Here is a 13,087-nt window from a genome sequence, read left to right as displayed (position 1 = left end):
TTCTTCCTAACTTTTACCTCTTACTCTTCCTTCTATCCTGGATAGTATAAATTCTGAAAGAGTCTCTCAATGAGGGGCATTCAGATACTTTTTTTTTTTTTTTTAGGATTTTATTTATTTATTTAACAGAGAGAAAGAGATCACAAGTAGGCAGAGAGGCAGGCAGAGAGAGAGGGGGAAGCAGGCTCCCTGCCCAGCAGAGAGCCCGAGGTGGGGCTTGATTCCAGGACCCTGAGATCATGACCTGAGCCGAAGGCAGAGGCTTTAACCTAATAGGCACCCCCATTCAGATACTTCTTTAAGCATTGATCTTTCATTGACCAAAAATCATTCTTGCACTGACTGGAGTGTGCTATAAAGAGAAAGCAAGTAATAGAGAGGGATCAAATACAAAGTAACAACAATATTGAAGTCTGATAAATAAGCCAATTGGTCAACATAGTGAATCTTTGAAAACAAAGATCAGAAAGATGATATCTAAAAAACTCAAACACTAAGCACTGAGAATTTTAAATAAAACCTGCATTTGGGCAATAGGCTTTTATTTCTTTATGTATATGTCTCTCTAGCATCAACAGGGTTTTATTTAGGTAGATTATTAAAATCACAGAAAAAGTATGTCAATTTTTTCAGGCTTTGAAAGACGTTTCTATAGAGTGATAGTGATAGATTTTTTCATGAACTTGTCTTCATAGCCTTTTTTATTCCCATAAAAAGCAAGGGAACATGATATAATGCAAATACTATTTTTCAAATTTTTTTCAAGGCCTACAAACTATTATCTACATTTGACTTGAACCTGTGACTTCTGTGAAATCTCCTGAGCACATCCTTTAGGGCCTAAAGAGGTTGGCAATTTATAAAGCCCTCTGGATGTGAAGGATGGAAATTGCTTTTAATGAAAGATTTTGGAGGGCATTGTTTTTTGTTACCACGTTTATTTGGGATATTCAGGCATAATTGCATACCCTACCATAATCCAGCATTTACATAGTCTTTTTAAAAATTTTTGATAGTAAATTTTATTTATCTGTTATATCTATATACTATTATAAGATATAAGCAAAATGATGTTATTTATTAAGATATTTATATAGTCATTTTTAAAAATTCAGGTGACTTTGCATGATTTCAAAAGTGTAATTTATAATGAAACTGCTACTATTTAAAATCTACTATTCAGAGGAGTTACAGACCACAGAGTGTAAAGATACATTTAAAAATAAGTTTTTAAGTAGTATTAAACTTGGCTCAGTCAGTTAAGTATCTGCCTTCAGCTCAGGTCATGATCCCAGCATCCTGGGATTGAGCCCCACATTGGGCTCCCTGCTCAGCGGAGAGCCTGCTTCCTCCTCTCCCTCTGTGTGCCACTCTTGTGCTCTCTCTCTGTCAAATTAAAAAAAAAAAAAAAAGGTAATTTAAAAGTCATTTAAAAATAAATAATATTAAACTATTTTGAGGAATAGTTTGATGTGCTACTAGTGGCAAATAGTACTTTGTGTGGGTGTGTTTGTGAGAGAGAGAGAAACATTAATTTCTCCCGCTTCCTTGGGGCTAATTTATTGTACCAAGTAAGAAGACTCCTGTGATTTGGTAGGATGACTTCATTTTATGCTAATAAACACATTCTATTTACCAATGATAGTGGATATTTTATTCTGCTATTAAAAAACAAAAAATCTCCCACATGGCAAGAAGAGAAATATCCACTCCCCATGACATTCCTTAAGGAAAGAATACAGGAAAAGGAAACCTAACGAAGGATGGACAGTTAATGTGATACCGCTCCTTCATCCACTAGGCCTTAATTATTTCAGGGTTTTTTTTAAAAGATGTTATTTATTTATTTGACAGACAGAGATCACAAGCAGGCAGAGAGGCAGGCAGAGAGAGAGAGGGAAGCAGGCTCCCTGCTGAGCAGAGAGCCTGATGCGGGACTTGATCCCAGGACCCTGAAATCATGACCCCAGCCGAAGGCAGAGGCTTAACCCACTGAGCCACCCAGGCGCACCTTATTTCAGTTATTTTTACTTCACATCTTCCCCATCTATAATTTTTTTGTATCATTTGCAACCCAGCGAAGCCCCTGTCTGGAATTAGCTTCCGATAGTTGGTGTGGAAATTGTAGCCCCCAAGCACTACCCTTGGATTCATTAAAAGGGTGGGCTTCCTATAGTTAGCTTGTACTAGAAAATTTCCATTTTGCAAGGACAGTGTAAATTTTGCATATCATTTTAATAGCAAGGCAGGTCAATCAAATTATAATTGGCTCCAATTAGCACTCCCATGAGCTATAGGATTCTTTAACTTCTCCTGGACTGCACTTAAAACGACATGTTATTTACTGTCACTGAAGTCATAAAAAATATCCATTATTCAGTATAAGTGGTGAGGAAAGTGCAAACCTGGCAAGAGGGATTTGGCATACATCTAAGATCTGTGCACCGGCATATACATTGCATCAAGTATGGCATTGTGCGAAATGGGCTATTACAAAGCACTTTCTTTTAGCTGCACAAGCAGGTCTTGGCAATGAAACTTGTAGTCATCCGCAGCATTTGGGTTTTGAGCTAATCTTAAAATTGCTTTCTAACATTTTCAGAGCCTCGAACTCCTTTGAAAGCCATATTTTTATCATGAAAATGAGGAAGCAGAAAACAAATGCATTATATTCCCCAAGTCTCTCTTACCTTAAGATCTGACTCTTGTCATTTTGGGGGTTTGTACCTGAGTTTCATCACTGTAGCAGGAGGTCCACCTACAACCAAGGGGTTCGTAGTAACTGCATGTTGGGTCTGTGACAAGACAGGGTTCCTGTCTTCATGAAACATCGTGATAACTGGCCCATCCTGATTAGGTCTCTTTTTCTCTTCGGAAAATTTAAACTGCTTTCTTTAAGAATATCATGCTTCCTTAATACTGTGGCCAAAGGAAGTAAGTCAGTAAATGTCTTGAATGTTTTTGCTCCTTCCCCTTCTCAGTTACCCTAAGTCGTTGCTGAACAGCAGAGTTTGAGTGTCATCGAAGTTAGCCTCCACGTGGATGTCCTCATCTTGAGATCTTCTTGGAACAAGGAGAAAAGGGTGGGGTCAGTTCACTGAAACAAGGTGAATTAAGGATGGGAGATGGTTGGGTTTTGGGGGGAAAATTAAAAAGTTCTTTGTGAGAAAAGGGGATGTATGTATCCAAAAATGAAGAATGGTGAGAGTAATCACGTTTCTGCATCAACAAATAAGGAGGAAAGAACTTCACTTTGGCACCTACTTCCGTTTTAGCAGCCATGGTACCAGGAAAGAAATGAAGGTGTTTGTTAGAGGAGCTTTACTGGCATTAAAAATGAAGACAAGGGTGCCTGGGTGGCCCAGTCACTTAAGCTTCCAACTCTTGGTTTTGGCTCAGGTCATGATCTCAGGGTCCTGAGATCAAGTCCTCTGTTGGGCTCCATGCTCAGTGGAAAGTTTGTTTGAGAGTCTCTCTCTCCCTCTGCCCCTCCCCATGCTCATGGTCTCCTCTTTCTCTCTCTCAAATAAATAAGTAAATAAATAAATCTTTCTTTAAAAATGAGGACAGAGCCTTGTGGAGGGTATGTTGTTTATGTGTGTGTGTGTGTGTGTGTGTGTGTGTGTGTGAGAGAGAGAGAGAGAGAGAGAGAGAGAGAGAGAGAGAAAGAGAGAAACATTAATGTCTCCAGCTTCCTGAGGACTAATTTATTGTATCCACCTGCAAGATGCAGGTACTCTACTGGAAATATTCCGGTTTCTGAAAGATAATGATAGAACCAAAAGTGGTGGTCACAGAGCACATTAGGAAACTGCATTCTCTCTTGGAAGCATCTGTTATGCAATGGAAATGGCTCCTATGTGTTCCAGAATGGTGGCAGGACTAGAGCAAGAGAGGGGAATCCAGAAGATTTAGGGGACTAGCCTAAGCTCTGTGAAGCTTCACATGGTAGTTAGGACACTATGACAGCCTTGTGAGGAAGAGAGCTATTGAAGTAAAGTAAGGCCAGTAAAGAACGCAAAACTCATAACTTGGTCCAGGGCTAATACTAACCTAGAACACGCGTCATCGAACTTTCTTCTTACAAGTTTAGTCAGATAAAATATTTTAGCCTTTATGGGCCATATAGTCTCTGTGGCGGCTCCTGGGCTCTGCTTTTGTAGCATAAAAGCAGCGATGGACAATAACAAAGGGAGAGGTGTGAGGGTTTTCCAAAATATTTAGTTTACAAAGCGAGCTGCTTTGTAACTTGACCCCCTGACTATACTTTGCCAGCTCCTGACCTAGAATCAGCGGGGAAGTCAGGGAAGTATGAAAGGATGAAGGAATGTCATTTTTAAGATAGGTTTTTTTTTTCCCCCTCCCCTCAAAAGTCACACTTGTTAGTACTCTAAGTAAAAATAGATTAGGCGGACATTTATAGGCTAAACAAGGAACCCTGCAACATAATGTAATGCAGCCCTCAACGCAACATCTTACAAAACAGCTTTTGAAAGATAGCACACTGAAATGTTGGAAAGGTTCATAGATGCCTTCTGCTTTGAGGGTACAGACTTTTCAGTCCTAGCCATTGATCTTTGGTTCTCTGAACCTTAAATTATCTTCAGTTTTCTGCATGACTCTAGAGTTTGGAATACGAACTGTCGAAGACCCTCCAAGCCCCATGGCCAAATGTCCTTCCCAGTTGTCTAAGTCACCAGTACAAATCATGAATGCCATCCAGCAAGTTCCCACAATCTTAGACTATGCCTTTTTTTAAGATAGGTCAAACTGCCCAGGCGGCACTGGAGAAAATTGCCAAAGTTACTTCTACAGTTTTGTTCAACCAGTTTTGTTTGACAGCTTCTTCTGGAAAATGCCTTTATAAAGGATTAAATCTCCCTCAAAGTAGAATTTTATAACAAAACTAGGAATAAACCCTTAAATGTCAGTAGTCTGTGTATTAATATATCTCCAGGTAAATACTAGAGTGACATATTTCCTGTGAAATTGACTGGCCTCATACTTAAGTGACCTGAGAAAGAATGTGGCTGGAGGAGCGATGTCATTCATCACATACTACTTTTTAAGAAAGCAGTTTCAGCACTTCATTATCTTAATTTATGACTCTGATTGCTAAAGCCTCTTTGCTCTCTATTAAAAAATATTTCACATACCTAATATTAACGTAGAGTTGTTAATAGAAAGCCCAGTGGCCAAGTAGTTTTGGTGTAATGTGTTTGTGATTTACACCACAGGTTATGAAAGGTTTTGTAAAGTCTAGCTCATTTGAGTATATAAAATTATCATTTTTATTATAGCTTTGTATTTATCATCATACATAAAATGATGTTGAAAAATCTCCAAAGAATGCTGATTTGATATATATTTTACTTTGCAGTGCACAATTAATGTTTATTGCAAATGCAGATTTTTATGATAAGTAAACTCTGATAGTATTACAGCAGATTTTTTTTACTTTATTCAGAATGCAGTAAATCACTTAATTCTCTAATGTTTTCAATCAGAGTGATGCCATATATTTTAACACGGTCATACAGGCAATAAATGAAATAGTGCAGATCTCCTCTCTAAGACATAAAAAAGTTATGTCTCTTTCCATCTCAATAAGAAAGTCTGTAAAGAAGGGGTAGGTAGGTGCTACAAATTTCTGTTTTAACTGTCATGACTGTATATACTATATTAAATACAGATTTGACTTCTTTTCGTAAGTTGTTAAGGGTCTGAATCTTTGTGTGGTTTCTGTTTTGTTCTGCTTTTTAGTGGGGGTTGGGGAAAAGGAGAGAGAGAATCTCAAGAAGACTCCATGGGCCAAGTGGAGCCCGAGATGAGGCTCGATCTCACGACCCTGAGATCATGCCCTGAGCTGAAACCAAGAGTCGGAAGCTTCACAGACACAGCTACCCATGCATCTCAAAGATCTGAATCTTTGTATAAAACAGTAGAACACGAATTCATTTGCTTTGGGGTTGCTGTGATTTGCCATCTCTTGTGGAATACTCCATCCTGACACTGTATTGATCTTAGAGTCATTTTGTATAAAATACGAGTCTTTCGTAATCCTTCTAAGTGCAGGCTTTCTCCATTTTTTTTTGTTTCTGGTCATTTGTTTTTCTCTGGAAATTTTATCTCTATCACTTAGCACTGCACTTGAACTTAATAACAGCACCTGATTGTTACACGTTATCATTGTTTCTGTTGGTTTCCCCTTGCTGATATGACAAATTACCACAAGCTTAGCGGCTTAAAACACCATGGATTTATTGTTTTACAATTCTGTGAGCCGGAAGTCCAATACAGGGGTCCCTGACCTAAAATCAAGGTGCCAGATGTTGACAGGGCTGCTGCAGGCTCTGAAGGCTCCGGGGGAGAATCCATTTCCTCCTTTTCCCCGCTTCTAGAAGCCACCTGTTTTCCTGGACTCGTGCCCTTTCTTCCATCTTCAGACCAAAAGCATAGCAACTTCAAAGACACCCCTGCTTCTCCGAGCCCTTGCTTCCCTCTTACAAGGACTCTAATGACGACATTCCCCCCCAGCCCTGATAATGCAAGATAATCCTCCCATCTCCATATCCTTAATTTAATCACATCTGTGAACCCTCTCTTGCCGTATCAGGTAACACGTTCAAGATTTCAGGGATCAGGGTGTTGACATATCTTGGGGCTCATGATTCTCCCTGCCATACCATTATTAGGCCCAGCCTCTCTCCTAGGCTTGTATTTTAAAGTCTCACCTGCCCATTGGGCATTTCCTTTTAGGTCACCAACCTGAGTCTCAGAATCAATTTACAATACGACCTCTTCCTTCCCTAAAGTGGCTTTCCCTCTCTCTTTCCTGTTTCTCCTGTTTATCCCAGTTTAAAACCTGAGAGTTTGATTTTTGTGCTGTCCATCAAAGATCTTTTTTTTTTCTCCTATGTTTGTGGGGTTATACTATGTGAGAGACATAGTGGAGGAAGACTATTATGTTATTCTGGTTACTCTGTATTTCAATGTTAGGCCATGTTATTGCACTTTTAGTTCAAAAGTATACCCACCATGCAATTAGGATATAAAGAGAGAGGGAGCGTTGTTGAAAACTATTTAAAACATCTTTCTACACCATATAATACACAAGGAGTATACAGTCCTCCTGGTTGTGTGATGATCACATCTGCAGTATGCTTTAGGGGTTGGCTGACAAGTATAAGCCCTTTGTAATTCAAGGGATACCTGTATGCCGTTCCATGATAGACCTCCAAATCTACCTGATTATATAGATTCTCAAAGAAGAATGTGGGAATACTAATTCCTACAAAACTGTAGCTTTTCTCCACTGGATTGTCAATTTATGAGTGATAGTTTTAGGGTTTCTGCTTCTGCTAGGTAATATAGCCCGGGGGGATGAAGGTTTTCTTGTTTCTTCTTTGGTGGGGGGTCTCTTGATGGGCTTGCGGTGTTTTCCTCTGGGCTTGTCTGGAGGGTTAGGTACTAAGAATCAATTAGGAATGAGTTTGTAAATTTGAAGAGCCTGAGGGTGAGGTGAAGGGATTACACAGATCCTGAAAAAGAGGTCCCTAAAAGAGGCTCTTTCCTCCAGGTGTAAGGGAAGGGGCCATTTCCAATACAGAGGAGAGTCTGTTACTCAGTTTCAGCCACACTCTGTCAGTTCAAGCCTTCTGAGAAGCAGACCTCAAGATAGGATAAGAGGATCAGACTTGTTATTAAAAAAAAAAAAAAAATCTTGGAGAAAAGGCCTATGAAAGATAAACGGGGAGGGAACAGAAAGTGGTAGAGGGAACCTCAGTCTGAGATTCAAGTCTGAAATCTGTGACCAAAGAGAGGAGAGGAAAACTTGGATAGGAAGAATGCCAGACCACCAGGAAGTTCTGAGAGTAGGCATTATCTGATAGGATGTCTCCAACCAGGGTTGCGCATGGGGGAGATCCTGCACTAGGGGGAATGGGCCAGCATGAACACCCCAGTGGGCTCCATCCATTAAGTAGAAGCAGCCCCAGGAAAAGTGTAGCCGCGGCACTCATGGGCTAGCAGGTGGAGGCCCCCAGCTAACTGTGTTTTGGGCAGGAAGTTCTCCTGAATGAGACCTCAGTGGGACACTTCCATGTCGACCATAACCCACGCCACAATTCATCTGTGTTCACTTCTCCATGCTCATTTTGGGAGCAGCTTTAAAATGATTATAATTTTGGCCTTCTTCTCTCCTGACAATCCATCATTACTAGAGTCATGTAGGCAAAGCCAGCACAGTATCTGTACGACAATATCATGATTGTACAGTATTTAAATCTTAACAATATTAATTAGGGATTAAAAAAACTACAGGTGGAGCCTTATCAAATTTCAGTCAAAATTACATATGTAATATTTGTTCCAAAGTGTTTCATGTACTTACTGATTGTGCATTCTCCTTGCTATATAGTATTTTTTACATGCAATTTATTCGATTTTAGGTTTTTCTGAATCAGAGTTCTTTCTACCAGCCATTCTCATTTTAGTATAAACTGGTTTAATAAGGTTGACTTCTTGTTCTTAACACCCAGCTGAGGTCTGTAACATACATGTTGGGAGGCAGTGGAAGTTTAACACTCACTGGACAAAAGGGACATTTGTTTTAAAAAAAGATTTTATTTATTTATTTGACAGAGAGAGAGATCACAAGTAGGCAGAGAGGCAGACAGGGGTGGGGATAGTAGGCTCCCCGCTGAGCAGAGAGCTCGATGCGGGGCTCTATCCCAGGACCCTGAGATCATGACCTGAGCCGAAGGCAGAGGCTTAACCCACTCAGCCACCCGGCACCCCAAAAGGAGCATTTTTAAATAAAAAATGAAAAAGGAGAGGGGAAATTGTATTAGCTTCATGGGTAGAACAATTTGAAAAGCAGAAAGAGATGGCTTTGCCTTCTTCAAAGCAAGGTAAGGTGACAGGGGTTAGGGAATGTTGGCATGGGGACCGGATTCTTAGTGCAACAGAAAGAGCCTAAGGAGCTATGATTTCCACCGCTGTCAATTTCAATAAATGTAGAGCTAACTTAGCCTCCCTGACCAGCATTCTCTAACTCTGGTTTATTTAGTATGATTGTAAGAGAAAAGCACCATCATATTGGCATGAAGACAACTATGGAGTGAACGTTTGAGACACTTTTTTTTTTCATACAGTCCAATAAACAACTTTAGATTTCACAACCTATCAGGTGACTGACTGGATGTCATGAAACACTCTGCCGATAGGATAGAATGATGTGGAGAGCAGTTCAAGGTTAAAAATCCACGTCTCTCAACGTGCGCACTGTTTGACATTGACTTACTAACCTTTGGAATCATCAGACATTCACATTTGCATTAAAGGCAGAAGGGAGTCAATGCTGTCTCCTTGCCACTAGGTCCTTACCACGTTCTCTCCCCTGCTTGCTTTACACATGCCCCTCACTTCATCTGGAGTGCTTTGATCATTGCTTCTCAGAATGTTTTTCTGTTCTTTGACCATGAGAGGATGTCACCTCTCCTTCCTCTGAAATCCAGAGTAACTCTCCCGCAGCCCTTTTACGTTGTCTCATTGTTCTTTGTATACTGACTTACTGTCCCACTTTACCAAATGCAAAGACCCATCACTCCTGGAATTATGCCTTCAATGTATTTTGAATTTGTTACTCACTGAATTTATTTTCATTACATACATTTTCTGAGAATTCTATTGAAAAAGCATTACCGTCATAAACCAATAGCGTAAGGCTGATGAAATTGTGAAAGACACTAGGGCCATGGAAAGAAGGACTCAAATGAGCCAACCATGGTAACTGTGCTTAAATAACATCTCGCCTCTAAAAAATTGGGCATCTAGAGCAATGCAGGTTGGTATTTACCCTCATTATCACAGAGCAGAAGAATATTAGTTCCTTTGGAGAAAGTTGGTTTGCCTTGACCCTGAAAGTCAAGAAATCTCCTATTGGACTTTACATAGGAGATGGTAGCATAATTGTATCCCTAATTAACTCAATAAATGTTTATTGAGGACTATTAAGTGCCTTTGGATATTTCATTTTGCTAATTGGGCGAAAGGAGGGCAGTCAGGATCAAAGTTGACATCAGTGTTTACCAAGTGGTGGGAGGACAGATAACTAAACAGACCATTACATACAAAGCAGTAAGTGCTTGAATGATGTGAGCTTAGAGTTGTTCTTGATAGGAGAATCTGCCCTGAGGACAAGGATGAAGGAAGACTTCTCCGAAGAGGTGGTTCCTTATAGTTGGAACCATGCTTTGAAAACCATCTGAAAGTTAACTGCGACAGAATGGGGTTTCGTGTTGAAACGGGGTGAGGGAAGCAGAAGAGTGGACAGAGAAGAAGGACACTGTAGGCTTCTAAGCAGCATGTGCAGAAACACCCAGGTGCTAAGGCTTTCAGCAGGGGTTCAACCCTGCAGAGTCTCCTATTCAGGTTAAGAAATTTTGCATTATTCCCAAGAGCACCAAGGAACTGCAGAAAGCTGTTCTGTCAGAAATGGACATGATAAGATTGGTAAATTTGAATGTGTGGTATAGAGATACAAATTAAAAGGGAGAAAGACTGAACCCAGAGAGACTTGTCAGGAGATGTCTGGATTGGTGATAATGATGATGGTAACAATTTGCTCCCACAGGAATGCTAATCAGCACTGTCCTCCACCATAATGCAGAATGACCGCAGAATCGGTTCACAGAACTCTTTCTCTCATGACTTTCATGCTTTCAGCAGTACTTTCATGCTTTCAGCAGTACTTTGTGGTAAAGACAGTTTTGTGTATTTTTTAGTATAATATGGAAAGCTTTCTTTAATGGAGTTTCTTTTCCCCCCAAATTTTACTAGAACTATCATATGCTTGGATCTTCAATGAATATCCATCATTTGTTGAAGAAGATAGTCGGAGATTTGTCTCTCAAGAGACAGGCCATCTCTACATAGCCAAGGTCGAGCCATCCGATGTGGGTAATTACACATGTGTGGTGACCAGTACGGTGATGAATGCCAGAGTGCTGGGCTCCCCAACTCCTCTGGTGCTACGTTCTGATGGTAGGAAATTTTTCAAGGTGCAACTCTAAATGTAAATGTTGTAGATACTAGCAAAAACAAAGGGGGAAAAGTGAAAAGTGTATCACGAAGAATTATTTCATTTTGGGGAGGATCAAAAAATATTTATGAGTACAGTGATGAAGATTATTTCATTAACCACAGGTCCCTGGACCTTACCCAGGACCAGCTTTATATTGTTTTCAGGATGAATACAAAATAAAAATGGTGGCTCCATGGTTCAGAAATTATTAAGAATTTCAAGATGGTGGTAGGAGATCACTGAACCAAGGTTGAGGTTCTTCTGAGTCTGAGGCTCAAATTACATTGTCATGAAGTCACCTGTCCTGATTTCAGGCACCTTGAGGTTCTTAAAGCTTTGGTTATCTTGTTACAGGATATAAAGCATCTCTTAAAAATTTTTTAAATGTACACTAGAGAGAGGGAGGTGGGGGATGGGATAACTAGGTGATAGACATTAAGGAGGCCATGAGTTTAATGAGCTCTGGGTATTATGTAAGACTGATGATTCACTGACCTCTACCTCAGAAACCAGTAATACATTGTATGTTAATTAATTGAATTTGAATTTTAAAAAATTTTAAAAAATACATACACTAGATTCCCAAAGCTTATTCATTTTATAACTTAAAGTTTGTACTCTTTGACCACCCCCTCACCATTTCCCCCACTTTCAGCAGCATCGTGATCATAGTTAATAATCCTGTATTATGTACTTGAAATTTGCTAAGAGAGTCAACCTGAATGTTCTTACCACAGAATATTTAGAAATTAAGATGGTATCTATGTGAGGTGCTAGATGTGTTAATTGGATTGACATAATCATTTAACAGCATATACATATATTAAATCACGTTGTACACAGTAAAAAAAAAAAACAGGTTTTACAGTCTAAATATATGTAATCTTTATTTGTTAATCATACCTCAATAAAGCTAAAAAGAAAAAAGAATGTGTTTCCTCAACCCCTTCATGGCTATTTCAAGGAAGCACATGAACTTCAAAGGAAGTAGATTTGTAAGCCTATATAACTGCCCTACTTACACAAAACCATATCTGATACAGCACAATGCCATGACCACATATTATCTAAGCATTTCTTTCCAGTCAGTTATAATTGAATTTGACCTTTCTCATTTATTAAGTTACTGTTTCTTGTCTCCGGGGTGCCATTTAATAAGTTTAAGATTGGTTTCTCTGCTACCAGGGCACCATTAAGTAAATTCCCTACCATAATTTTTGTTCTTTAGGATATTTCAGGAAGTCATAATACATTGTATATTTCACTTTGACTAGAAATGTCCAGATTAAATGCAGAATGAAAAAGCCTCCCATTTTATACAATGTAAAAGGTATAATGGTTTTCTGGGAACTGCTCTACAGACGGTAATTTAGGAATCATGGAATTCAAGGTCCCTGATGTTTAGTAATGTTGCATGTTTGGCCCAGTCATCTCTGCTTTGAAAGGTGCCCAACAGATGGCTAGTGAGTAATTTAAATCATTAGAGCAACTAGTTCAAAATGGAGCAAAAGGAAGTTTTATGTTAAAAAAAGGGGTGGGGGACAATTCTAAAGGAAATATTGAAACTATTAACCTTGAATTGTGGGTTTACAGGTGTGATGGGTGAATATGAACCAAAAATAGAAGTGCAGTTTCCAGAAACTCTTCCAGCAGCTAAAGGTGCAACTGTGAAATTGGAATGTTTTGCTCTTGGAAAGTAAGTTTTATAACATTTACTCCAATGTGCTGAAATAGTTTGCTGTAAAAGATCAAGATAGTTTTTGACTGACTCATCCTTATTTTCTAAAATCTTCTTTCATTTAGGAACCAAAGGAAAAATAAAATATAAGACAGTTTGCAGCAAATGACTGTAACGGCCTAATGTCATGAACTAGATTGGTGTTATTTTTCTTTTGCTTGTTTGTTTGTCATATTATAAAATACAGTGGCTATGTGCTCAACTTTTTTCTCTAAATCATTAATTAACTCAGGAAAATGCACAACTTATTTTCTTGATATATC

The 13,087-nt window shown here is 39.2% G+C and overlaps 1 protein-coding gene across 1 annotated transcript in view; it reads left to right on the top strand.

The window, feature by feature from the left end:
• Nucleotides 1-13,087, top strand: part of CNTN3 (contactin 3) — a 338,196-nt gene that overhangs the window by 223,970 nt on the left and 101,139 nt on the right. Inside the window, exons 6-7 of the mRNA XM_059161515.1 lie at nt 10,843-11,046; nt 12,680-12,782. Of these exons, the coding sequence (XP_059017498.1) occupies nt 10,843-11,046; nt 12,680-12,782 (307 nt within the window). The remainder of the gene's footprint in view (nt 1-10,842; nt 11,047-12,679; nt 12,783-13,087) is intronic.

Source organism: Mustela lutreola, chromosome 2 (genome assembly GCF_030435805.1).
Source record: "Mustela lutreola isolate mMusLut2 chromosome 2, mMusLut2.pri, whole genome shotgun sequence".
In the NCBI taxonomy this organism is placed as follows: Eukaryota; Metazoa; Chordata; class Mammalia; order Carnivora; family Mustelidae; genus Mustela; species Mustela lutreola.
The sequence above is the reverse complement of the archived record's forward strand: the minus strand, read 5'-3'. Positions and strand labels throughout refer to the sequence as shown.